Source organism: Vicugna pacos, chromosome 3, assembly GCF_048564905.1.
Source record: "Vicugna pacos chromosome 3, VicPac4, whole genome shotgun sequence".
NCBI lineage: Eukaryota > Metazoa > Chordata > Mammalia > Artiodactyla > Camelidae > Vicugna > Vicugna pacos.
Window position 1 is genome coordinate 55,390,541 of NC_132989.1, and position 24,868 is coordinate 55,415,408.

General features: G+C 38.3%; 1 protein-coding gene and 1 long non-coding RNA gene across 2 annotated transcripts in view; one reads left to right on the forward strand and one right to left on the reverse strand.

Annotated features, from left to right (window-relative positions):
* Window positions 1-11,298, forward strand: part of PCSK1 (proprotein convertase subtilisin/kexin type 1) — a 39,104-nt gene extending 27,806 nt beyond the window's left edge. The window contains exons 10-14 of the mRNA XM_006212951.4: window positions 2,772-3,005; window positions 4,082-4,239; window positions 5,607-5,740; window positions 7,296-7,457; window positions 8,626-11,298. Of these exons, the coding sequence (XP_006213013.2) occupies window positions 2,772-3,005; window positions 4,082-4,239; window positions 5,607-5,740; window positions 7,296-7,457; window positions 8,626-9,003 (1,066 nt within the window). The 3' untranslated portion in view covers window positions 9,004-11,298. The remainder of the gene's footprint in view (window positions 1-2,771; window positions 3,006-4,081; window positions 4,240-5,606; window positions 5,741-7,295; window positions 7,458-8,625) is intronic.
* Window positions 1-23,278, reverse strand: part of LOC140695622 (uncharacterized) — a 233,488-nt gene extending 210,210 nt beyond the window's left edge. The window contains exon 1 of the long non-coding RNA XR_012071315.1: window positions 23,174-23,278. This is a non-coding gene — a long non-coding RNA (uncharacterized lncRNA). The remainder of the gene's footprint in view (window positions 1-23,173) is intronic.
* Between the last annotated feature and the right edge of the window lie 1,590 nt (window positions 23,279-24,868).

Below are 24,868 nucleotides of genomic sequence, written 5' to 3' on the forward strand. Positions count from 1 at the left end.
CCATGGCCTACCCTCAGAGATTCTGATTCCGTAGGTTTAGGGTGAGACTCAAGAATTTTTATTATTGACAAGTGTACCAGGTAATGATGATGCCAGCAGTTCTGAATTCATGAGAATCCCTGAACTGGAGTCCTTCTAAGGCCTCTTTATCAGTCACTCTCTGGGGTTAAGTGTTAGGTTTGTCAGGAGCTCAGCTGAGAGCATACTGAGCTGCCAGGTGTCAGAGGAGCTTTAAAGCAACACACCACAAATGAAAGAATTAAGCACTTCATCACTTACTGGGATGGAATAAGCCAGAGTCTAAAACCAGAGACAACACTGACTCTCCCTGTTCCAGTTGAGGTGCACCAGTTGAGGGTCAGGGAAAGCATAGACATGGGGGTCGTCTCATGGTTGAGGGAGCCCCAACAAAAGGCTCTGGTAGTTTTATGGGCTCCGGGGTAGGGTAGGAGGAAGGGGAAGGCTCAGAGTGGAGAAGTACTGGGAGCTGAGTCAGAGTGGGGAGAAGTAGCTTCAAGGCTTCCCCCTCCTCTCCACATAAAGAGGCCTTGGCAGAGGCGCCTGAACAAGACCTTTGCCCAAGGCCTCAGATAAGACCTAGGAATGAAGGCACAGGGCCTAGGAATGTAAATATGGGAAGAGCTTCCCTGGCAAGCAGGGCCTGAGACCTTGACGGCAACTCCCTTCAGAGATGGCGATGCACAAGCTGTGCACCCGGGCCGGGGTGCCAAGAGCTGCTTCCCCGGGAGGCCCAGCAGAGAGAGCCTTTGTAATGCCTGTGATGAGGACTGGGGTTTTTTTGGTTTGTTTGTTTTTATTGAAGTATAGTCAGTTCCAATGTGTCAATTTCTGGCGTACAGCATAATGTTCTAGTCATATATATATACACATATTCTCGTTTTCATATTCTCTTTCATTAAAAATTATTAAGATAATATAGTTCCCTGTGCTATACAGAAGAAATTTTTTTTTTCTATTTTTATATACAGTAGTTAATATTTGCATATCTCAAACTCCCAAATTTATTCCTTCCCACCTTCTTCCCTCCTGGTAACCATAAGATTGTTTACTATGTCTGTGAATCTGTTTCTGTTTTGTAGATGAGTTTTGTAGTGTCTTGGGACTGGGTTTTTAACCAGGACCCAGACTCCTCAGTGTTTAGGAATGTACACTGCCTCTTTCTTATCACCAGGGGATTGTTAAACCAGCACATTATGGGCTCTGCGGAGAAAATAACAAATTGAGCTAGATTCCCCTGATGATTGTTTCACAAACCAGTGTTAAGACAGAAACCCTGAAGACTGAATGCTTAGGCATTTATTTACTAAATAATGCCTGATGGGCTTGATACAAAAAAGCTAAGGAAAAGCTTGAGATCCTAAAAGACTCTAATGACTAATAGCAATACGTTGTAAGATTGTATTTAAGGCTAGTTAACACACACATTCGATCATCCAACCAACAAATATTTACTCAGCATATCCCCATGCCTGGCATTATTCTGAGTGCTTGGGATACATCAGAGAACAAGAGTGATTAAAAAGCTCAGCCCTTCTCACAGCTGATTCTAGCAAGAGAGACAGACATTAGTAATACACACAAGAAATGAGTTGCTCATAGAAGGTGATAAATGCTGTAAAAGGGGAAAAGTATAATAGGATAAAAGAGCTTGGGAGTATTTGGGGAGAGCTGAAATTTTCAAATAGATCAGGGAACGACTGAACTTCATTCTAACAGACCCAACAATCCCATGCATCTCTGATTTATCTTGATATTACTGCTTAATTATTTTACCAAAACTTCTGATCATACCATTTCCTTGCTCAGAAATCCTCAACGGTTCCTCTTTGCCCAAAGGATAAAGTGTCCGGTCAATCAAGATCCTCACCACCTGGCTCAGTACCTCTCTCCTCTCTTCCATGCTCCAGGAAACCAGACTATTCCGTGTCATCCTGACTTTCCCCCCTCAGAGGTTTTGCTCCATTGCCTCATACCCTGTCTTCTCTCTCTACTTCTTGACATTTTACCCACCCTTTAAAGTTCAGCTCAAATATTTCCTCCTAGATCTTTCCATCCCCAAATAATTCTTTCTCCTCTGAAGTTCTACAATACATTATGCTACAAATACAGTATTCAACAGGTACATTATAGTTATTAAAAGACTTAGTTCTTTTACTGGATTGTAAGCTTCTTAAAGACACGAGTGACCTCCTTAAATATGCCCACACTATTTAGCATAGTGCCTTGTAAGAATGATCTCAAGTAGCTAAGAGCTTCTTGACACTTTGGCTTTATAAAGAAAAGAGACAAAAAGTATTTATGAGTAAGTAGCCAGCCTGTGTCTAAATCTGAGTCTTACTAAGAAAGAAGTCAAGACCTCAACTATGAGTTCATAATGCTGAAAGCACCAAGGCTGTTAATGGACAGCAGAAGACTGGAGGACCCAACGGAAGCACTGTCATTTTTAATTTGTGCTCCTGGTAAATGTAGGTAATTAGAAATCAGGGACCAAGTCCTACATTTCTACAATGCTGAAGACCAAATTTTACTCATAGTAAGATCTTAACCTATGTGATATGAGGAGAAGTTTTAAGGACTGTATTTTAAATTCTGAATGAAAGACATACCAATAGTAATACAAACTAGAATTAAACAAGCGTGTTTACAAAAGGCACTTCATCATCTCTGAAAGATACTTGTTTTTAGTACTTGTTTTTGCAAGGAATCTTCATTTTGCCCTTGAAAGATTCTCTGGGTCCCTTCCTCTCCAGTCCAAACCTCACCTGGCGAGATATGCAGCACTTGGTTGTCTGGACCTCTGAGTATGACCCACTGGCCAATAACCCTGGCTGGAAAAAGAATGGAGCAGGCTTGATGGTGAATAGTCGATTTGGATTCGGGTTGCTAAATGCCAAAGCTCTGGTGGATTTAGCTGATCCCAGAACCTGGAACAGTGTGCCTGAGAAGAAAGAGTGTGTTGTAAAGGACAATGACTTTGAGCCCAGGTAAGTGTCTCCAGGAATTTTAAACAAATGTGTGCTCGTAGCATATTTGACGATGGTTTTTGTCACTCTGCCTAATTTTTCTCACCTACCTGTCTGAAGTAGATGGAGATGGCATTTGCCATTGCTCCTTGTATGTCTATGGGGGAATCACAGAGATCAAAGATCTGTAAATCATGTTAGCATAGTTGTAGTTTCCTTTTGTAGCCTGCCTACCACATAGCAGTAAGTTAAGGTGCACCACTGTTTTACATACTACTAAGTAAAATCATTGCCAATTAAACTATTATCAATCATTGGTTTTAAGATTCACCCCAAATTCAAAGATGTTAAAATCTTTAAAAAAAAATGCATCTTAGAATTGATGAAAGGCAGTACTTGCCAACCAGTATTACCCAGAACCTACTTACAAAAGAACCTCACTTCATGCCACTGTGCTATGTGATTTGTGACTTTACATCCATGAAGGATCTTTTATCATATAGCTTTTACATCGACTATAGCTGGCCCACTGTATCTGACTACAGAAGCTGAATCTGGTATGAGATATACACATATATACATACACACACACACACATATATGTATATACACACCTCATTATCTTCTTTATCCATTTATCTGTTGATGGACACAAGTTTCTTCCATATCTTAGCAACTACAAATAATGCTGCTATGAATACTGGGGTGCCTGTATTTTTTCAAATTAGTGTTTTTGTTTTTATCAATACCATATTATTTTGATTGCCATAGCATTGTACAGCATTTTGAAATTAGGAGATGTGATGCCTCCAGTTGTGATCTTCTTTCTCAGGACTGATGTAGCTATTTGTAGTCCTTTGTGGTTCCATATAAACTGTAAAAATTTTTTCAAATTTCTTCTATTTCTGTAAAAACATTATCATTTTCTTATGCATTGAAATTAACTTACAACTAATGCTGAATTGGGATCTACTTGTAACAGGAAGACACAACAAACCTTGCTAAGTATCTACTCAAGAGTGTTGTGTACATATTCCCATAAAATTCAAGGAAGAAAAGATACACTTTGTTCAGTGATGATTATTCAATGTATTTAGAGCCCTGAAAGGTAACGGAGAAGTTATCATTGAAATTCCAACAAGAGCTTGTGAAGGACAAGAAAATGCTATCAAGTCACTGGAACATGTGCAATTTGAAGCAACAATTGAATATTCCCGCAGAGGAGACCTTCATGTCACCCTCATTTCTGCTGCTGGTAAATTATTAAAAAAAAAAATTCAAGAATTTCTTCTAAACTATGTTTAAAATTTTAAGTGTAAATTAAATGATTTCAAATCAATGATTGATTTTTGCTTATATATAGCCCTAAGTCTTCCAATGGAAGTTTTCACATCTTAAGATGTATGCTTATTTGTCTTTTTTTTTGACATCAGATTTCTGCCCTGCTCACTCCAACTGACCATTAGATCAGCACAGAATGATGTCTATCCAAATAATAACAATTAATAAACCCTTCTAGAGTTATGCATTTTTAAGCTGTGTTCATTTTCCTGGGTCACTGATCTACCATTCATTTCTTTCAGATAACAAGTTAGTGAAAGTTACTCTAATAATTAATTAAGTTGACAGATATATCAGACACATCCAAGGAATCAATTGAAAAACTGAGAATTCTGATCCATGAGAGTTGAGAACATTTCCACAATGATATGATTAAAGCCATATATGATATGATATATTGACATTTGCCCTTTCTTGAGAGGATACTAAGTCAGATAAGACCATGGATGGGAAAGAGCTTATGAAACATAAACCACAGCCCCACCAAGAGAAGCTATCCTAATCCTTTTTCATGTTTTAGAAGGATTCAGGTGACTAAATTCAATTCCTATAGGTGATACATGAGAAGAGATGAGCTATCTCTATAATGTCCTTCCAGGATATGAACTTCCTAGAGGTTTGGAGTAGGCTCCATTAGTTTTGGAACTATGCTTTCTTGATATCTTGGAATTGGCCTGAAGCATTGGTGGAACGGCCCTTTAGTTCATTTGATACTTCCTCTTAGAAAGAAGTATAATTTATTGACCTATAGAGAGCTTGGATTTGAAAATTTAGAGTTACTCTAACTAGCAGTTTTTATATGACAAATGAATACTAAATTAATATGGTTTTATTTTATTATGCCTAAGCTGGATTATAGACTCAGGCACCTATTAAATTTTCAAAATTTCTTCTTAAAATTTCAAAATGATAGTTCCATTAAAATGTTTGTTAGGCCTTTGTCTTTTCTAATATAGTTCATGAACATATATTCTTTAATGTAGTTCATAAACAATTCTCTGAGTTCTTATTCAAACAAACATTAATCAATATATTCATCGATTATGTATTTTTCTACAATATTTACTGAGAACTTATTATATGCCAGACAGTGTTCTAAGTACTGTGAATAAAAATGTTTTTTTTTCTTGGGAATATCTCCATGTTGCTGTTATACTCAAAGGGAAAATTAAGAGGGCTAATCTCTCCCAGCATTCATTTTCAGTTATTAGATGCTAGAGTGCGTCCTACTATCAGAGCTGTGAGGACATTAACTAACTTGTGTTTGTTGCATGAAAATAGGAACCAGCACTGTACTGTTGGCTGAGAGAGAGCGGGATACATCTTCTAATGGCTTTAAGAATTGGGACTTCATGTCTGTTCACACGTGGGGAGAGAATCCCATAGGCACTTGGACTTTGCGAATTACAGACATGGTAAGTATGAATGAAAGGCTACCGGAACACAAGCTCACTTTTAAACACTTTGAAGCACTTTCACACTTGGTGTCTTCATTAAGGGCCCAAAAGGAACTTTGATCACTCCTTATAGAGGTAAGGAGAAGAGTTAGTGTTTCAATCTTTGCCCATTTGGCTATAGAGATAATAATTTTTTTTTTAATTAGGCACCACCCATATAAGAAGGAAGAAAAGATATTCTGATACCCAATGTGATGGACCATGGGACAAATCCCAGTGTCCCCAGGTCAGAGCACAGTGAGCCACACCTATTCAGCCACCACAATCAGCTTTATTCACAAACATGGTTAAACGCTACACCACCTTTGCTATCACACTCTGCTGGGGTCATATGAAGGAACTCTTACAAATATTTACCACAGTGGCTATTTAGAAGTAGCTTACTTGTTAGACAAGAGAGCTTATTTCATATGACTTTTTTGTTTTGTTTCAGTTATGAAACAAAAGCATTTCTCAACTCTCTGTTTGCTAACACTCTCATATTTTTGTACAATTGTAACACAGTCTCAACAATAAAGCAAGACGTGTCTGATTAAAAAGCCAAATACAGTTGAATTCTTTATTTTTGTATCAATTCTCCAGCATTTTCTACAGGTTAAGCATATAAATGAATGGTGTTTTGGATCCAAGCTCTCTCAAGATAACAGTGTTTGAAGTATCTAAGTGGCATCAGATTTAACATCTAGATAACTTTAAAAAAATAAATGATTTTAAATTCCTGAAGCTGTCAATTAAAACAATATGAATTTTATAGTCATTGTCACTTTTTTTCCTCTGAGAATAGCTTTCATCTAAAGATTGCTAAAATTTTGACTTAGCAATGGAAGTTGTAAAAATTCTTGCTCTCATAGGGAGAACAAGAAAATGTTCTCAATTTGTGGTTCTGCTCCTGAACTTGGCCTTTATTCTTTAACTCATTTTCACCATAAGGAAACTAAGAAAATCTATTTACCGAGATAGGACTGTTTTATATCATGTCTGCAAACTCTGACTCTATAGTTTTAGATTTTTTTTTTTTTAGAATTTTAGACTTCAGCGTATTATTTTTAACATAATTGTTGAATCTGTGAAAATTATTACTCTTATCATAAATACAGTTTTTAAGGATTGCTTAATGCTGAAGGCTATTTATAATACTCCAGACTTTTCTTTTCCCAATGGAATGTTTCTACAAGTTGATAATTGGTCAATATAATTCTCTTTATAGGAGGTACAGTCAACTTTTTAAGAACACATCCAGTACAGAAAAAAGTTCATGTAGAGAGTTCTCCTTTTTTTTTTTTAACTAAATGAAGCAATGAGTTAATTTTTAAATCCTTGAACCTGTCAATTGTCAATTTTCATAACAAGAGTGAGGCCAGTGATTTATGTCTTTGTACACAGAGTTCTACATATGAAGTGCACAGAATCTTAAAATTAGATTTTAACTACAAAATCTCTTTTACATGTTTTGAAGGTGTTTGTTTTATATTATGCAGAACACATACTGAAATTACGTATGCTTATTCATTAGTCTGGAAGAATGCAAAATGAAGGAAGAATCGTGAACTGGAAGTTGATTCTGCATGGGACCTCTTCTCAGCCAGAACACATGAAACAGCCTCGGGTGTACACATCCTACAACACTGTTCAGAACGACCGAAGAGGGGTGGAGAAGGTGGTGGATTCAGGGGAGGTCTGTGTGGCTCTGTTCTTCCTGGCACGTTCTTTTTTAAACTGCAGGGGACACTATAGTGGGTAAAGCTGCCTCTAACTTTTAGGCAGGAAATGAGTCAACTATGGGTTGGGAGGAAAGGGAGTCAGAGGATTCAACTGTTCATTTTCTGTAGGAAAGTGTTTTATTCATTTTGCCCTTCTATCCAAAATTTAGAAACTAAAATGAATGAATTCAAAATTATTAAACTAACATAAATTTTCTCCACTTACAACACTATCAAATTTTAAAGAGAACTGTCTTTTTCTTTGATCACACACACCTAAAATTTGTGTTGCACTTAGTTTTTAAGCCGGTTTTACATTGTCTCATTTAACTAATAATCCTTGTAACCTAGAAAGGAGAGACCTTAGTATGTCCATTTTGCAGAAAGAGGGTCAAGGCTCAAATGACCAAATCACGCAGGTTCCTCTTTACTAATTCCTTAACTGACACTTCTTGGTAACTCCAAGGGGAGCTATAAAATCATAGTTTCTCTTCAGAAAATTGCAGAGGATAGCTAAAGTTAGTCAGTTACGTTCCAGGGCCTCAGCCTACTGACGCTGCTGGCTTCTCTCTTATCAGATGGTGGGTGGAAAACACATTTTCTTTATCTTTGTATCCCTCCTGCTTCTAGCACAGTGCCTCAGATGTAGTAGGTAGGTTATCAGAATTTCCAGAATGACCTTCCTCAAATAGGGCTGGCTTTTTAAAGGGGTTTCGGAAAGTAACAGAGACATTATTCAAGAAACTTATAAACTAGCTCATATTCGGGCCCCATTTATAGTCTATGAAACACCTCTCCCCTGGGACCCCAGCCTGGAGGCCTCCTGTCACAGTCCTGGAGGCAGGTCTATCTTGTGAGCACTTCCAGGCATCATCTCATTCCATCTTCAAAAACCACCAGAAATGGAGGGATTCTTATTGCTATTTCACAGGTGAAGCTTGGGGAGATTAAAAAGATGCCAAGGATACATCAGTCAATGAGGAAATGAGGACTGAAACCTGAGACAGTGTGACTCCCAGCCTTGTGCTCTCTCTGCCCCACAAACTGCCTTTCGAGGGCCAGGCAGTGGGTGGGCACTGCAGCTGGCTCACCTGGTCTGAAATAACAAGCCTTCTCCCCTTTGTCGGTGGCTTTCTGTTTCAGGAGCAGCCCACACAAGAGAACCTGGATGAGAACCCTCTGACATCCAAAAGCCCCAGCAGTGGCAATGTGGGGGGCAGAAGGGCTGAACTGGCAGAGGCACCCCCTTCCGAGGCCATGCTGCGACTCCTACAAAGCGCTTTCAGCAAAAACTTCCCCCCAAAGCAATCACCAAAGAAGTCTCCAAGTGCGAAGCTCAACATCCCTTATGAAAATTTCTACGAAGCCCTGGAAAAGCTGAACAAGCCTTCCCAGCTTAAAGACTCTGAGGACAGTCTGTATAACGACTATGTCGATGTTTTCTATAACACGAAACCTTACAAGCACAGGGACGACCGGCTGCTGCAAGCTCTGGTGGACATTCTGCGGGAGGACAGTTAAAACGAGTGTGTGGTCCTAAGTTGGAAATATTCACGCTTCTTCCTTCCCCTTAGATTCTGCCTGTGTCTGAAGTGGTTGTTTTGTCACCGATTCTTATGTCTATAATATCTTTCATGGTACTTTTTCTTTTTCTCCCCAAAATGGATATTAGAAAGCTATGAGCTCAAGAAGTAAATCCAACTTCCTGAATTGATTATAGCTCCTAAAACATGTCTTCCCTGCCTGCACAAGTCAAATGTTTTGTTCTTTCTGGAACCAGAGTTCACATGTGGTCCTCGAGAATGACTCCTTGGACCCTCTCATTTCATTTCTCAAAAGAAAAGGAATAACCTGGGCAGTGGATTAATTTGAAAAAGTAATCTGCAAAAAAATGAGAGGAAGGAAGACTGTTCTCATAGCTTATCCCCGTCTTTGCCATGTGGTTCTTCAAATTTTGATGCCAAAGAAGGGTTTGGAAAGTCTCTATGAAAGAGTTCACAAGCAGACTCATGCCCTGGGCTTTTCTATGCCCAAGTACTGCTCATTTAGGAAGTGGCCACTAGGTAGGTTATTTTGCAGAGAGGCTGGGTTATTTAGATCCTGAAACAGGCCTCAATGCCTGCATTATCTGGTTTGAGCAGTTTTAGAACATTCTTCTGCACTTAGTGTGCCATGGACAGGCCTCCATGGACCTCAAGGTGACTGACTTGTGCTGTGACCTATGCTGTGACCTCTGGCCTTCCTCTCCCCCCAGTACCTTCTCCTTTCTCAGCCACAAATCAAATACTGAGGGAGCTATTTATACCACTTTCCTAGAACAAACATACACTTGGGACTTGGCAAATTCCTAGTCATAATTTTTTTAATGGTTATAATATGAAGCCACTTATAAGATGGAGAACCAGTGTAATCAAAGGAAAATATTCATAGTAGGGAGAGCCAATGTAGGGTTTTCTTGTGTTTTTACCTATATTCATCAGAACAGGTTTTTCTGGATTTTTGAAACGGAGTGTTCATTCCTTGGCACTAAAGGCCCTTCTCCAATCTTACAGATGATAGTGTCCAAATTCTCACCAAATTGCTTGTAAGCTTCAACTCAGAGGACAGAAGCTGGCTACCCATAGGCAGCATGTGTCCCTCAGGTAGATTTTGTTCAGCATCTTAAATATTTTAAAAGTGTGAGTAATTATTGAAAATATCATAGTTCACTTAAAACCTGATTCTTAGAACCATCTTCACTCATGGCAACAGCTGGCTGGAGGTGAGTAGTAGCTGCCCAAATATACCTGAACACCATGTCCCTGTGGTAGCCTGTTCCGTGCTGCTTACAGTGGCCACCTTAGGGGTCAGCATTCTAGGCATTTGATTTTCCCCACTCCTGCACTAAAAGAACACGTACAAAGTGTTAAGCGCATTAGGAAAAACATATCCCCGGCTTCTTTCAGGCTTCTTTCAGGATCTCTACGATAATCAAAAGTTACAAGAATTTTTCATGACCAAATTAATTTACAGGAAAAAAATGGTATTTCAGATCTCTGAAAATACCTCTGAAATCTTGTTTGACTTACGTGTTTAATCAATGTTCATTTATACTAGTTCATTAATTGCCAACCCCCTAGCTCCCCACTCTATATGCTCACAAAGGTTTCCATCACCTGCAGTCCTGGCATTCTCCCACAGAATTTGCTGTCCGCAATTCTTCCACAAAGTTTGAACTTCAAGAGGCCACACATTGACAAGACCAGGAAAAAGACTACACTGAACTACATCAGGAAGAGAACACGAGGGTCTGTTACTCGCTCTAGTTTAAAGTGTATTTGGTAAGACAAATTTTCACCCCCTAGCCTACCATTTGAATTTGTGCAGAATGAGGGCATTTCCAGAACAATACCCATGATGCTTTGAGGATGTTTCCCCCAAAGAACTGCAGTATCACTGCGTCCTTGGAAATATCACATATTGTTTGATACACAGTGTTGGACAGAATTTTGAAATTTGCAGCACATCATAAAGTAGTAAATAGAGCTGAAAAGGACCAGAGAGTTACAAAAAATTTCAACTTAAAAAGAGCTAAGGTCCAGCGAGCCCAATAAAAATTAATAAATGAAAATTTAGCCTTTCCTCATTCTTAATCTAGTACAAATTGTATGATGCTTTCTTTTTCATTTTTCTAACAGTATCTTTTCCTGGTTAAAACCCCAACCAGCTCATTGGATTGTAGCCAAAGGTTCACTCTAGAGAAGCTTTAAATAAAGTCATGTTTGAATGTTTCCAACCTGGAATATATTGTTCAGACATAAAATATTTTTGTCAGCCTTTCTTAGTGCTTGTGTGGATTTTTGTGAAAATGTAAAAGAAGAAACTTATATGGTATTTCCCTTGGAATTTTAAACTATATTTTCTTTACAGGTATTTATAATGCTTTTATCAAGCAGAATTTTAAAAGGCATAATAAATTATATTAAAAACCAAAATTTTCCTGAGAATAAGAAAGTTTCATCCAATAAAATATTTTTGAAAGGCATGTTCCTCTGCCAGTTAAAAAAAAAAGTATAATATGTATGTGTTGTGATGTGAAAAGTGGTATTTGTCTAATAGCCTATTACAATGTGTATACAGCTAAGTTTAACATGTGTGGTCTTAGCATTTTTAAGGGAACACACACATTATACACTTGATGTATTGATCAGAATATGTAAAATATGCTTATAAATCAAAAGAATAAATGGTTTCTAAGTCAAAAAAAAAAGCTCATGTGTCCAACAAAAACAAAATCTCCTCTTACTTATTGTATTTACCAAACGAACTGTAAAGAAAGAAAAGTTGAAGGTTTACATTAGGAAATTAAATGGGCTTTCCTAAAGGTAATTTAAGAATCTAATTAAACAGGTATAATTCATTTTCCTTTATAGCCCAATCTTTCACTGTTTTTGACAACATACAAACTGTATGACTGAGCCTTACCTGAAGTGTTAAGGAAAACAAACAGACAAACACAAACTACAGGGACTTACTACAGGTGAGAAGTCATTTGCAATAGTTCACTAATCATGACCTTGTTATATTATAGGCCAGATTTCAGCAGCTAAGCATTAAATCCTTCCCAGAGGGTCCCTCATCAGAAGCCCTCAATTCCTAACCCTGATCCCCTGTTCTCAGGCCTAATTTTCTCTCCTGCTTCAAACCCCCATCCCTCAAATTTCCACCCACCATTTCAGAATCGGATGTCCTTCTACCCAAGAGGGCTGGTTTCCCCCCAGACTCCATTCCCTCCTCCCAAGTCATAAATATTCAGTCAAACTAAAGTGATTTTTCAAGAATTACAGAAGGATTGTTCAACTAGCTTTTGTCCTCCACTTCCAGCCATCTTCAAAGTCTTCCCACTGGAAGGGTTGAAGATATGTCTTTCTTTTCTTTTGAATGACCATTTGATAACTATTGGATTAACCATGTGCAGGCTGTGAGAAAATACAAATATACACAAGGATAGACATTAATTCTTAAATATAAATTTAAACTCATAGGAGGAAGAGTAGTGTTTCCTTAACTGCCTCTTAATTTTGGAAGGCTATAGCACTAGTACACACGATGATGACAATGATTCACTCCACTCTCTCTGCCCCAGTGACAGAGTGTACTTTCCTGACTGTGTGATTTGCTTTGGTCAAGGAAATACTAAGGGACATGATGCAATCAAGGGCCATAAATATGCTTGCACAGTTTGGTTTGGCTCTTGCTTTTCAGTGATCAGTGCTGTGAGGAGTATGCTCCATGGAGCTACTGAGCCTTCAGCCTGTTTCCAGAACAAATGTATATGGAACAGATTCAAATTCTGGAACCAAACCCAGCCAACTCACAGCAGGAAACAGAGCTGTCCAGATGAGTGCAGACTAAATAAGCTGAACTTGTCACCTTGTCACCTTGGCAAGTTGAATTGAGAATAAATGCTGGTATAAGCAACTGAGTGTTGGGGTAGTTGGTGACACAGCCTCCATATGTCAACAAAACTGAAAAATACAGTAAAAATTCCATTTGTTCACTCCCCTACCAATACCATCCCTTTCCAATCATGCCTTCTTGAGCCTAAAGTACAAAAAGAAGAGCCAATATTAAAATACACACTTCTTGGTGCTGATCTCACAGATAAATAAAGATCCTGCCCAAACTTTGAAATTTTCATTTTTAAAGGTCTGTCTAAGCTAGCTTAGTTCCTCTTGGAAGCAGAGCCTCAGATAATGAGTGACTGTGTATAGGTAGCTATTTAGGAGGTAATAGCAGAGAGCAAAACTACTAACACATACCCACAAGTAGCATCAGGTAACACTGATCAGCACAAGACTTCCCAAAGACTAGAATGGATGTTTCCGCTGATAATGGCATTGACAGAAGGTAACTCGAAGTAGACACCTATGCTCCCCTCCCTTCCTGATCCATACCCCATCCAATGCTTTCATAGTCTACTAGCTTCTCTCAGAAGCTCGATGCAACCCCAGGGTTAAGGGAAGAAAACTTGACTGGCTGAGATCAAGCTCACATCCTTTATCAGAAAGGCAACTTTTAAGAGAAACAAAGTTCTGTTACACAAAATGAAATAACTTTTGCTATGTTGGGTTTTAACTTGCAATTTGTATAATTTGTATTGTCTGTATATTGCTACATATAGATATTATGTAAGCATTACTCTATCATCAATGCATAGACAGAGAGATGACTACAGTCATTATGTGCCCAACATTCTCAAGTCATGTGCAAGGCTCACTTTCATGGTTTATATACTGAGCTTCTAACATATGTCCTAATCCAATTTGCCTGGAACTTCACAATTTCATTCTCATCCACGCGCACATACCCTCCACCTCTAGAGAAGCCCATATTGTAGGTATCTGCATTGAATACTTTCCTAGGGAAGGGAGGGGCCACAAGCTCAAAAAAGGTTTCTTGTTCACAGAAGAAGGTAGGGGGAAATATTCTCAGGCATGGTCCTATATGATTGTCATGTCTCCTTCCACTGTCAGTTCCTTTATTCCTGTCCCTAGCAGCCCCAGTAGTAGCTGATTTATAAATCTAGATGACGTTTTGATGTGAGGAGAGTAGCTTTTACACCTGGTTCTGCCTTAAATGCTTCACAATTATTTTTTACATCATCGTTGTCAAAGGGCAGAAAAAAGTCTGAAAATGTAAAAGCAACATAAAGTGGCTCTTGGGTCAGCTGTAAGTGAATTTGAATTCTGGCTCTTCCATATCCTAGCTGTGTGCTTCTGAGTAGATTATTTCACCTCTCTGGGTCTATTTCATCATCCATGACAATGAAGTCTAGCTTATAGGTTTGCTGTTAGGATTAAATGAGATAATGAAGATAAACAACTTAGTATGGTCCCTGTACCTAACAACTGTTCAATAAATGTTAGTTTTTATTAGTGATACTGTTGCTTTTATTATTACTGTGGTGCTGTGAAAAGAAAACGGAATTTAAAGCCAAATAGATTTGAATTTGCAGCTCTTATCTACAAATTCAATGAAGGAAAAGGTATCAGAATCATTGAAGAAGATGGAAATATTCTAAGTTGTCACTGGCCAAAATGATGTTGCCTTGGGAACTGTCATTCCAACGTGAATATTCTTCTCCTAAAGCCACACTGGAAACCATTTAATTGAAGCCAATGAAGACTGGACTGCAATGAGAAGGGAGTGTCAAAAGTGACAGCTGAGACTCCAGGAACAGTCACCCAAGGCCAAGGAAAGCCAGAGGTGACAAGTGAAGAAAAATGAGACGATGAAAAAAAGAAATCATTGAATTTTACGTCTACTCACTCAATTGTGTGTGCGCATGCATGCAATGAGCTGGAGTACTCGTTTCCAAATGTAAACATTTCTTAAAGCATTGAGAAATGTTGATATTAACAATGAAAAACAATGGGTCCTTAACAATATTTGCAGCACAGAGCATTCTTTGAATTCTCATGAGAACTGTGAGGGAAAAAAGGAGATAATAATATGAGTGTCCTTATTTTGTAGATTAGAAAATTGAGGCAGAGAGAGGTAATGTGGTTTGTTCAAGGTCACATAGGTAACAAGTAGTAGGGTTGAGATTTTAACCTGACAGCAGTTCCAGACCTTAGGCTATGCCTTGAATTAGCAAGGCAAAAAGGTGACATAACATTCTAGAAAATATGCATAGTATGGGACTCAAATAGGTACTGATACTATCAGTCCTTTTCTGCTATTGGAATTAATAGAAAGAGCTTTTATTAAGTGAACATTTGCTACATGTTAAGCACATAGGTTTCGTATTTTCACAATGATGAGACAGTAATTCATGAGACTAAATCTATTATTTCTAATGATTACATTATGCTGCAAAGGAAGTGTTTTTACAGATATGGAGAATGGGGTTCAGAGAGGTTGAGTCACTTGCCCAAGTTCATACAGCCAGTGGGTAGACCAATTTTAAAATTTTTAAATTTAAAAACTGGCCTACTGACCCCATCTTCCACTGTGCTGCCCTTTTCAGCTGTACTTCTAAATTTTTCAAACTGATGCCTTAAGAGGCAATCTTACGCTTTCAGGAACAACTAGATTTTATACTGCTTCTTTACTTCAATTTAGGAAACGTCAATAAATTTCAAAATGAGAGAGGCAGTTGTCCTTGTCACTGATCACTCCTTGACCTACCTTGAAATGAACCAAAGCTCTTCTCTGAGAGGAGCAACAGGCCAGCCCAACAGCTCAGGCATTCTTTGTATCAAGAATCAACTGCATATGAATTTACATGCAGACCAGTCCAAGGGCTGCCAATCCTACTGAGAACGAGGATGCACTAGTCCAGGCATGAACTCTGGGAGTTTTCTACTATGTTGGGCCATTTTATTCCCCTCTCCATTCCCTGGCCTTTGTCTTGATGCACCTCCTCCTACCCCTACTCAAGTGTATTCTTCAGTATATTAATCAGTGGTGTGTGTGTGTGTTCAAAAAGAATTTCCTGGTCATGTACAGTTGTGAAACAGTAAATGAAATACTGAATTTTTTGTATTTCTTTTTTGTGGGAGGTCTCAGAAGTCCTCTTAATACAGTGGTGTGCATTGTAACTCTTTAAGAGGGAGCTGCATTTCTTTGGACAGAATCCGTATTTCTTGGACAATCTTCCAGGACCAGTGTTCTCTCAGCTCACTTGGGGAGACACGATCTTCCAGCAAACCATCTCCAGTTAATACTCTCCCAGCGTGATTCTGGGTTCTATCAGAAGGAAGGCTTACAAGCACCACATGCCTGATTATTTCTGAGAGCTTATGCCTCCTCCTTGCCTCAGTACAAAACGCTGCGGCACCAGTCAGCTGACAGAAAACAGGTGCCAACTGTTGTCAACAAGGAACTGAGTCAGATCCCACCCACAGTGATCCCTGGAGAGGGCTGGAGCTCATCGTCATGAGGGGAGAAAACATGGGAAAAAAGAGGAACCCACCCAGTCACTTATGTCCAAAATAGAGAGAGTGGTCACTGGCTGAATTTGTAGAGTACAGCTCAGTTTATCTGTTGTCCAAGCATGAATTACTATTTCAAAAGTATCCTGTTGGACAATAATCTTATTACTAGAGCAGAGGTGTGGATTACCTTCTTGGCTCACAGATGATAATGTACTTGCCTAAATTATTTTCTTCCCACCACAATCAGAGAATCTCAGAATTGGAAGGGATCATCTATTTTTCTACCCAGCCTCCTACACTTCAGACAAGCTCTGGGAAGGATTCTGAGAAAAGTGTTGCCCCTCAATAAAAAAAAGATACAGAAAAGGAAGCCCTTTCTCTTCCTCGTCCAGACCTCACTGTGTCTGTAGGCAATGTCTCGGGGCCTTTGCTAGGCATCTTGGGACCTTCTTTCACACAGAAAATAAATTTCTGGAGGAGGTTCCCAATTCCATAAGCTTCAGGTCCCATAAAACCTGGGCTGGCCTCCTGCTCTTCTCCCTGATCTAAGCTACCAAGTATATGAGCTCTATCCCATCAGTATCTTTCAAATCTACTATTTTCTCCATCTCTAATCCACTACCTTGGTCCACACAGCCATCCCCTTTCAACAGAGTTCTCCCTTGTGTCCTTTCACACTGTAATGTTTCTAAATTGTGTATCTTATCACATCACTTTATTCTTTAAAACTCACTGGATTGAGGATAGGACCAAAATGCTTAACCTGGTTTCGAAGTCCTGGAAAATCCAGCCCTAACCTGTCTCTATAGCTTCATGTCATCTTAATGCCTGACTTATGATCTAGTTATACACACTGGCCTTCTTTCTTTTACTGCAATGCCCTAGGTTAGTCTTGGGGACACACTTATTCTGCAAGAAATTCTTCTTCACTTACTTTCTAGTTAATTCTTCTCTGTTTGCCTTTCAGAGCTCAATTTAAAAATCCCTTGGGGAAGACTTTCTGACCGTTTTGTTAGACTAAGTCAGAACCTCTGATGTCTGCTCCCTTACAGTATTCATCACAAGGGCAATCACACACACAACGAATTTAGTATCTGTCCCCTTGGATGGCAGTTCCACTAACATCTCTCAAGTTAACTGATACATCCTCCAAGATTAGACCAGTGTCCTGTTCAAGAAGGTGAATACTCAGTAAATACTTAGGAAATGTTTTGTTGAGAATTTGGTTTATCTGCAGGGTGGTGATATTCTTTGGTAATGAGACAGTAAGGAACCAGTTCATACTTCACAAGCATCATAGATAGCTAGTGTTGGCACTGCCTTCCTAGAAACATAGCATTGGGACTGACTCTAAGCTGAGGTGGTTTCAATTCTGAGTCTGTCACTTACTAGCTGGGTGACACTGAAAAACGAATCTTCCTAAGTTTTAGTTTCTGCATCTGTAAAATGATGAGAGTAATTATATTTACCTCATAGGTTGATTATCTGCTTTCTCGTGCCTACTTTTCAAACATCTTCTATCTATCAAACACTTTGACAGAGACTAGAAATAGAGTGATGTGCTACCTGGACAAGGCCTTGGGCCCTTCTGACACTGTTTTTATTCCTCTAAGCACAATGCCTGGTATATAACTGTTTAATATATATTCGTTGAAGAATCTAATATAGTTCTTTATTTTCCCATGTATTTCAAGTACAGATGAGATAAAAGTGCTAATGAGTAAAAAGCAGGGCAGAAGAGTCCTGGGCAATATACTTGGAGGACTCACTAGGTGGCAGGCAGAATGCTGAGCACGGGACACGGATTGTTTCACTTAATCTTCATTCACTCACTGAGTTAGATCCACTTATTTTTACTCCCCATGTTATAGGAGGGGAAATAGAGCACCAATAGCTGAAGTCACTTGGTCAAGGTCACGTAGCTAGTAAGGGGTAAAGACGCATCTGGGCCCAGGGAACTTCACCGTACTGACAGCACGCTCAAGTTTTATCAAACTCTGGCTGAGAATCTAGAGTCCCAGGGAGAGAGGAAATGAGGAGATCAAGTCAAAGCTCAGAAAAAGAAATACTGACATCAGAAAAGCAGCAGGAAAACATCTTTCGTTTCTTTCCCTGGCTGTTTTCATCCAATTGCTTTCCTTCTACTTTTTTATGTTCTAGATCAGGTAATAATAGACTCAACCATGCCAGGCTCTATAGTTTTATTCAACTCTTTATTATGTCATCAGTAGAAGAACTGAATCCTAAGAATGCCATATAATTCTATGTATTTTGGTAAGAAAATGCACGTAAAACAGAATTGTAGTCTGATTATTCCTCATACTGATTTCAAAGTACCCTGATGAAATAACATAATAAAAGGCAGACAAAGAAACAAGCCGTATGTCAGAGGTATTAAGCACAAGGAAGCCAGACAGAAGACTAGTATCTGAGATCAAAAAAGCGTATATGTGACGTGGAAAAGCAAACAGCTTCCCTAGGAGACCAACAGCTGCATTCACCGTCTCCTGTCAGTAACCAAGTTCCACAGTCTTCAGTGCACATGAACAAAGTGTCAAAGAGGCTCTTTAAAGCTTTGTTTTTCTTTTTGATGTCTCAATTATTTATGTGACTGTTATCAATCATTAGTCCACTTTTACATTCAAAACAGGTCACCCCAATCTATTGCTGAATACATACATTCACCTGTTTGGAATGGCCCCATGATATTTAAAAGCAGCATTCTCCAAGAATAATTTATTAAAGTAGCATTTAAAAAATTTTTTTGACTCAAGCCCCTTTTACACTTTTATTATTATTGAGGACTCCAAAGAACTTTTGTTGATGTGAGTTACATCTATTGGAACTGGGTTTAACTAAAAAATGTTTTAAAATCTATTAATCCCCAAATTACAATAAAGCCATTGCACATTAACAAATAACATATTCTTATGAAAATAACTACTTCCAAGACAAAAACTTAGTAAGAATAATGACATTGTTCTACATTTTTGAAAATATGCTTAATGTCTGGCTTAATAGAAGAAGCCTGGATTCTTTTATCTACTTCTGCATTCAACCTGCTACAAAATTATGTTTTGGTTGAAGTATATAAAGAAAATGTAGCCTCACATAGATATAGATGAAAAAGGAAGAAAGGAAGGAGTATACTTGTGGATATTCTTCTGTGATGCTATACTAAGACTCAACAAGCAATTCCTTAAAGAGTAGATAAAAAGTAGACTCTGAAACCCTATCAAGAAAATGTTTGCACTCTTAAACTGAGATCCATTGGTCTATCTTGAATTTTAAATAGAACTTTAACCCACACATAATTTTGTAACAGCACCCATTGTTATTTGGAAAATATTGATTCAGTGAATTATGCAGATATTCCAAATGTTGACACATTTCATCATACAGTATTTTGAAAAAACACAGTAGCTAATATGATCACCAATCTTATAAAAGTCTTTTAAGTATTAAGAAGTTGTCAAGCTCATGATGGTACATGCAAGTTTTTCAAAATTCTAATTTCCTCTGAAAGTTCAAATTTTATCATTGGCAGTAAATACTCTAAGCTATTTTCCTTGAAGTGACAGGCCCACTTTCTTCATTTTCAAGGAATTTCTGCCAAATATCCAATTCAGAATAACCATAGTTTGTCTACCAGTCATTTTTCAAGTAAAAATAGTACACCATTAAGAAGAAGAAGAAGAAAAAAAACAGAGAATTCAACCTGCAACTCAAATAACTGCCCAAATGCTTTTCCTCAAGACAACCATGATAATTAGGTATACAGCAAAGTGCTTTACCAAGGGTATTCTTGTGTGACATCGGCTTTTTTCTTTTTTTTAATCCTGAGTGCGTGATGATGAACCATACGATGACTATGATATAGTTAGTGCCACTGCCTTGATTCTTGGTAAGTTTCCTTCATTGCTTTTGCACCATTAGTGCAAATGTTAACAAAATAAAAAAGGCCAATAATGTCAGAATCTTTATGAAAACAGTTTTGGCTTTGCGGACACCCCTGTCAAAGATTTGGGGACCTCCAGAATTCTGTGGAGTAAACTTTGAAAAAACTCCTAGGGTTTTCAGTGGTATGATAAATAGGAGTGGTAAAAGTGAGAACTCTATCTTATTCATGACCTTAGAGGAAAAGCTTTCAACTTTCCCCCGTTGAGTACCATTACCATGTTAGCTGTGGGTTTATCATATATGGCCTTTATGATGTTCAGGTACATTCCTTCTATATACAATTTGTTCAAAGTTCTTATCATGAAAGGATGCTGAATTTTGTAAAGTGCTTTTAATATATCTATTAGGTGATTATATAACTGATCTTTTGATCTTTCCATCTATTAATGGACATTTCACATTTACTGGCTTGCATATGTTTAACCATCCTTGCATTCCAGGAATGAATTCCTGCTTGATCACAGTGTAAGATCTTTTTAATGCATAGCTGAATTCTGTTTGCTAGTATTTTGTTGACATACTAGCAGAGACAAAGCTGGCAACATCACACTTCCTGATTTCAAACTATAAGGCTATATAGTAGTAAAAACAGTATGGTACTGGCATCAAAACATTCATGGAGACCAACAGAACAGAACTGAAAGCTCAGAAATAAGCCCACACATATACAGTCAACTAATATTTTACACCAGAATCAAAAACACTAAATGAGAAAAAGACTGTCTCTTCAATAAATGGTGCTGGAAAAGCTGGATATTCACATGTAAAAGAATGAAACTGGACTCCTCTTACACCATTCACAAAAATTAACTCAACATAGATTAAAAACTTACATGTAAGACTTAAAACCATAAAACTCCCAGAAGAAAACATAGGGGAAAATCTCCTTGATATTGGTCTTGGCAATTATTTTTTGGATATGACACCAAAAGCACAAACAACAAAAGTAAAAATCTAGTGGGAATCCATCAAACTAAAAAGCTTCTGGACAGGAAAAGAAATGATCAACAAAATGAAAAGGCAACCTACGGGATGGGAGAAAACATTTACAAATCATGTATCTGATACGAGGTTCATAATATATAAGAAACTCATACAACTCAATAGAAAACCAAAAACAAAACAACCAAATAATCTGCTTAAGAATTGAACAAAGTCACTGAACAGAGCTTTTTCCAAAGAAGATATACAAATGGCCAACAGGTCCATGATAAGGGGCTCATTCATTCATTACTAGGGAAATGCAAATCAATACCACTATGCGTTATCACCTCACACGTCAGAATGGCAATGGCTATTATTAGAAAGACAAGTGATAACAAGTGCTGGTGAGGATGTGGAGAAAAGGAAACCCTTGGGCACTGTTGGTAGGAATGTAAATTGAGCAACCACTATGGAAAACAGTATGGAGTTTCCTAAAACCAGCAATTCTAATTCTGGGTATACAGCTGAAGGAAATGAAATCACTACCTCAAAGAGATATCTGTACCCTCCCATTTATTGCAGCATTATTTAGAATAACCAAGACGTAGGAACAACCTAAGGGTCCACTGACAGAAGAATAGAGAAAAGGTGATTTTATATATGGAATGAGAGAGAGAGATTGCGATTTGTGTATAAATACATACACACACACAGGAATATTATTTACCCATAAAAAGGAAGGAAATTCTACCATTTGTGACAGTATGGATGAACTCTGAGGGGATTATGCAAAGTGAAATAAGTTAGAAGCACGTGACTGGTAGTGGGGAATGGATAAAAATGGTACAGCATGGTGACTAAAGTTAGTAATATGTACTTTTATACTTGAAAGTTGCTAGCACAGTAGATCTTAAAAGTTCTCACTGTACATACACACACAAAAAAGATAATTAAGTGAAGTGACGGATGTGTTAACTAACCTTATTGTGGGAATCATTTCATAATACACACATCAAATAATCATGTTGTACACCTTAAACTTAAACATTATATGTCAATTATATATCAATAAACCTGGAGTGAAATAATGATTTGGGACAATTTTTATTTCCTTCATACTCAAGATTTTTTCCGTAGAGCCTTTCCTTGTATGGCTACAGGGAAAGTTAAAGGGGGAAAAATCTATATTTAATCAAAAAAACAACATCAAAATTTGTACACCTCTGAAATTTGTCATATTTGTTAATTCTATGGACACTTCAAATCTTCCATTTCCAAAGTCCTTCTCATTTATTTTCACTGAAGTTAAACCACTTCTCTGTTACCATGTTTTGTTTCTATTTATCTGATCAGGAGTCTTTAGTTGAAAATCACAGGATTAACGTCTAACTAACTTAAGCAAAATAGGATTTTTTAAAAGTATATCAGGTACTTCATCAGAATCTCAAGGAGAGCCAGAGAACTAGACTGTAAATTTTAAGTAGTGAGTAAATGCACAGGAGCACCCATCCACCTGCAGAGAAACGTCCAAGTGAAAACACCCCTGCTGCCACCCCCAACGGCTGGGTTGCCCCGGCGTACCTGGGGCTGAGTGCCGACACCACACCACTGCAAACTCCGAAGAATCAGAACCCCTCTGCCACCACACTTGCCAGGAAATGGATCCGTGTGGGACCACATTCTAGCATTGCTCCCTTCCTCATCCGTATCTTACGAGGGTCCATCCAAATGGGGTATCTAGGTCATGTGCTTTTGTACCTTAAGCAGCAAGGGATTCTGGTGCCATCTTTTGCATCCTATCTCAACAAGGCAGGACCCAAAACATGTACATTTTTAAGACTTAAGAGAGGGTTTTTGAAAGATGTTAAGCAGCCAGAGTTGCCTACCGTACTCATGGATCATTCAGACTGAAGTCGGTAATGCAGTGAGTCACAAAGAAGGCTTGGGACAGAGTTCTCGCTGTATAGCATCCCCACCTCCACCATCTTGAGCCTGGAGAGTGGAAATCAGAAACTATTTCAGTCCACAATGCATTCTATTATACCTTCTCTATGTCAAAATTCCAGAATAGATTAGTCATGGGCATACAAAGGTTTTTATTTTTCCCTTCCCCAAATGTCCTTTTCTAAAGGACTGGCTTATTTTCTGGAAATGGATCTATGTTATATGGTTCTAAATATTTCCTGCTGTTTTCTCACTTGTCATAGCAGCCAAAATCAAATAAAGAAAAGGGGCGAACATTCTGAATAATTAAAAAAAAAACCTGTATTTGGATTGGAAAACATATGGTTCAGGCAGACATTGCTTTGGTGCCACGGAAACTCATCTCTTCTCCACCAAGTATATTTGAATAGCTGGCAATTATCCAATTGTGAGTGGTGCAGAAGAGGTTCTCTACATAAGGTCCCCAGTCTTAATGTTTTTACACATGTTTTTGTATCAACTTCATATGCTAAATGGAATAGCAAATCCTACTGCCCACACTGAGAATAGGCAAAATATCAACTCCTTGCAGCAAAAACAACCAGTTCAAGAAGATTGCATGCAAGGCCAAAGTTTTCTGGAATCCCAGTCAATTTCTCAATCAGGCATCTTCCTACCACTCAAATAGGAAAATAATCTGCCATAGTGTTTCCTCCAGTGATTCAAAGAACAAGATTTTCCATTAATCCAATGACTCAGATTCCACCAATATAAAATCACATGCTCTGTGTCCAGCACAACCAGCCTCACTGAAGACAAAAATGCTCAAGCCGTGACTTTGAACATTACAATTCCATTCTGAGATGTAAAGTTATTCACAAGTCTGTCTTCAAGGGAGTAGCTGCTTTTATTCCCTATGGAAATATATACAGGGCTGCAAATCTTCCAGGATATTAAGCCATTTTCAGAAAGACCTATGCCTTAGTAAGTGGAAAACCTGGTGTTCCTGAAAAAGAAAAATGGCTACACACTCTGCAGAATATTTCGGCAAAAACAGAGATCAATTTGATCTACCAGCATTAGAAAGTTATACTGCATTGGTCTACATGTTTTAGCAGAGAAAAACAACATGTTGTTACAGAACCTAAGATACAGTATTTCATGTCCCATCCTGTGCTTTACCAAAAGAGCCTATTATCCATTATAAACAGTTCCTTGGTGCTCTGCCATCTCATTCTCAGCTCACAGGTAGAAATAATCCTGAAGCCTTAATTGCTTTTCATAGGTCATCCTCACTGTCACCCAGTGCTCTTTAAGGAGCACAGTTTTAAAAGGCATGTAACATCATCAGCTGTCAAAGGGTTCAGCTTTTCCTTGTAAGATAATCCTGCCTGTCAGATGGAGAGAAAGTATTACAGTGGAAAGATATGCATGCCTGAGTTCAAGCAGATGCTAAAGACTTTTTTATGAGGAAGAAAGCAAAGAAAATGGGAATCAGCTTAAAAAAGAGAGGGATATACATCCCAATTAGCAAATAATTTCCTTTGTTAGCTGTGCCTGGACACTGCACTAAGTAAGTTCCAAACAAAATGCCATAGCCACTGAGCGAAGAACTACTGCACTTCAGCTTGGGTGCCTGATCATCAAGGACAAAGGGA